Source organism: Haliotis cracherodii, unplaced genomic scaffold (genome assembly GCF_022045235.1).
Source record: "Haliotis cracherodii isolate W230 unplaced genomic scaffold, xgHalCrac1.p SCAF_14, whole genome shotgun sequence".
Taxonomy (NCBI): Eukaryota; Metazoa; Mollusca; class Gastropoda; order Lepetellida; family Haliotidae; genus Haliotis; species Haliotis cracherodii.
In genome coordinates, this window is record NW_027266269.1 from 1,241,187 (window position 1) to 1,244,379 (window position 3,193).

Consider the following 3,193-nt stretch of genomic DNA (forward strand, 5'->3'; position numbering starts at 1 on the left):
CTAATTAATCACATCCATGTTACCAAGGATATTTTGTTTTTGTTTCCTTTTATTGACATTCATACACAGTGTGAATGTGATTTGTGTTTGCCCTTCAGCTTTGTAATTTTATTTTCCGTGTAATGAGGAAAAACGCCATTGTATAAACTAGATCATAACGAATAAACTTCGTTAGATTCAAACAGCCAGTCAACGAACTCATCGCTCACTTTGGCTGCGTTGATCGAACACGTGAGTTGAAAATTATGTAGGTGACATACTTCTGTAAGTAGCATCATAACATTAATGTGTAACAGGTGTCTGTTCTGGTTTTACATGACATCTTCTTTATTACAGGTAAAAGATGTCTCTACTGGTGATAGTACGCATTGCTTACCTGATCATATCTACAGGTAAACATTCTGATAAAAGTTAAGCAGTACAAATCCTAACTTTTTAATGCTTGTTCCAGCCATGTTATTTAATGCTTGATAATCATTTTTTAAAACCATAAACATATCCAGGTCAGCTATATATGTGTTGTCCATCTAGGGTTGACTTGGTAGAGATTCAGATCCTTAATACCTGTCTTTATTTCATGGTGTATTATTTGTATGATTTCCAGCTGCCCTTTGCAGTGAAGACCAACACTGCCGAGACTGTGACAGCGACACTGGCAGTTGTCTGACCGAGTGTGACAGTGGTTATTTCGACCTGAAATGTAAGACTCCTTGTAGCAGCAACTGTAAAAATAAGAAATGTAAATCCTTGAGGGGTGGCACAGAAGTATGCACAGAAGGTTGTGTCTCAGGGTATCAGGGCGGTAGGTGCAACATACCATGTGACAGTCCAGGAGGTAACTGTACAGCTTGTGTTGGCGGTTGTGCTGGAACATTTTGCGAGGTGAGTTCAACTTGTGTGTCAGGATGCAGTGGTTCCTACTATGGGTCTGACTGTAAACAATGTTCAAGTAGATGTAAAACCTGCAATGGCTATACAGGGATGTGTGAGGAGTGTTTTTCACAATATTTTGGGACGAACTGTGAGTATTTATGTGAACAATGTAGGGACACGTGTCAATTTGGATGTCTGTATGGCTGTATACCTGGCTTTTATGGTGCTGCCTGTGAGAAGGAATGCAGTACAAACTGTGGATTTAGCCCAATGATGTTAGACAATAGCACTGCAGACACACGGCCTGTAATTAATAACACAGTGGAATGCAATCAGTACAGTGGTGATTGTCTTCATGGATGTGTAGATGGCTGGTTTGGGCCAAACTGCTCCTTACAGTGTAATGTTAACTGTAGGAATGGGAGATGCAGCGATACAGGCGACTGTGTAGATGGTTGTTTATCTCATCATTTTGGAAGAAACTGTATACCATGCCCTGACAACTGTATCAACCACACATGCCATACAAGCTATGGAACTTGTGTTTATGGATGTACTACTGGGTTCTATGGACAATCGTGTAACAACACGTGTGAATTCTGCCTTGATGGAGAGTGTGACCAAATCATAGGAAAGTGTTTCAAAAGCTGCAATACAACCGGCCATAAATGCACATCTATCTGCAGGAACAACTGCACTGTGGACGATTGCCAATCATGTCAAGGTGAGTTAATCTTGAAGGAAGGAAATCAAATAGTTGGCCTTTGCGTTCTCTCATAAAGGAAACTATTGATTAATATGTATGTAAGTGTCTGTTCAGGTTAGGATTGAGTAATGATGTAATTTTTTACGCTTACGCCAGGCGTATAAGTTGAGTTGTTGTTTCCTTGTGTAATTGTCACAATAATCCAGGTCCCTTTATACTTCTGATATTCGTACCAACATATGTAGCAATTCCACGTTAATGGATCAACTTTACCTATACTTATTTGAACTTATATAGGAGAAAGTTGGAATAGGTTATACTGAAATGGCTTTGACTTTCCAGATGAAAGTGAGATGGACACGTCAATAGGACTGCCAACTGGCCTTATAGCGGTGGTCATTGTGATTGTGATTCTTGCATGTCTGTCTGCAATCAAACTTAGGAGAACTAAAAGGTATGTATATCGCAGAGAGATATATTCGTATTTCGTTCAGTGGATTTTGAGTGTACGTTTTATGCTGAGTCTGAATAGTATTATGATGTATTCATTATACTCGAAACTTGTGTTGACATGCATCTTTCGTCTCTCCTACTGCAGAGCACAACACTCATCAATTGTTCAACACAACGATGAAGGAGCTCAGGATGATATATATTCTGTAGAATACCAGGCCACAAACAGATATTGGCAGATCAGAGATGATGATATAGAATGCCAGGCCATAGACAGAAATTGGCTGATCAGAGATGAAGATACAAACATGCCCTGTGTTCCGTCAACGAAACAAGAGGAACGCGGACACGGACTTGCCATGCCTGTTTTGGCGGAATGCTTTCCTACAGCAGCTGGAGTAGCAGACAGGAACACTGATACATCCCTGAGTTCTGCCGGAGATAACCAGTCCTACATTCCAATGTCTCAGAATGTTGCAGACGGTGGTGCAATCCAGAGTTCTGCCGGTGAGAACCAGTCCTACATTCCAATGTCTCAGGGTGCTGCAGACGGTGGTGCGACACAGACTTCTGCCGGAGATAACCATTCCTACACTGATATGTCACAGGATGTTGTAGACGGTGGTGCTACCCGGAGTTCTGCCAGTGAGAACCAGTCCTACATTCCAATGTCTCAGGGTGCTGCAGACGGTGGTGCGACACAGACTTTTGCCGGAGATAACCATTCCTACACTGACATGTCACGGGATCTTCCAGACAGCGATCCTGATACATCCCAGAGTTCCTCCAGTGACACACAGTCCTACACCCACCTCCTGCGTGATGTGTTTGTAGATGACCCCAAGACAGTCGTGAGCTATATATCGCCAGTTGTTGACTAATTGCATTTCATATATGTTACTGTAAGTCCGTAATATACTTTACCATATATTGGTTAGGTTTTCCGACATCAGACTGAAAAAGGGGTATCCGTTAGGGTCATATACGGATAACGATGCACGTATGAGAGATAAGGTAGGTACTACTTTCAATGTCCATTTTTTATTCTGGATACTTACCACCCCAAAACACGCGCATTAAAAACGTTTAATCATTTGTATTTCAAAGACAATATTCCGGTTACATTGTAACAATCAACTATGCGATTCTATTGCTGTTACA

At 41.3% G+C, this 3,193-nt stretch overlaps 1 protein-coding gene across 1 annotated transcript; it reads left to right on the forward strand.

Moving 5' to 3' along the window:
- Positions 1-343: 343 nt before the first annotated feature.
- LOC139461297 (cell death abnormality protein 1-like) lies at positions 344-2,913 on the forward strand. Its single transcript, XM_071242924.1, has 4 exons — positions 344-392; positions 605-1,597; positions 1,922-2,033; positions 2,178-2,913. The coding sequence occupies exons 1-4, from the start codon at positions 344-346 to the stop codon at positions 2,911-2,913; spliced, it is 1,890 nt and encodes a 629-aa protein (XP_071099025.1).
- Positions 2,914-3,193: the final 280 nt, after the last annotated feature.

What these genes read in the sequence shown, in the direction of transcription:
- LOC139461297 (XM_071242924.1), top strand. Translation starts at nt 344, where the DNA reads ATGTCTCTACTGGTGATAGTACGCATTGCTTACCTGATCATATCTACA. An exon ending in TTACCTGATCATATCTACAG is followed by an intron (nt 393 to 604) that starts GTAAACATTCTG and finishes TATGATTTCCAG; the next exon opens with CTGCCCTTTGCAGTGAAGAC. An exon ending in CGATTGCCAATCATGTCAAG is followed by an intron (nt 1,598 to 1,921) that starts GTGAGTTAATCT and finishes TTGACTTTCCAG; the next exon opens with ATGAAAGTGAGATGGACACG.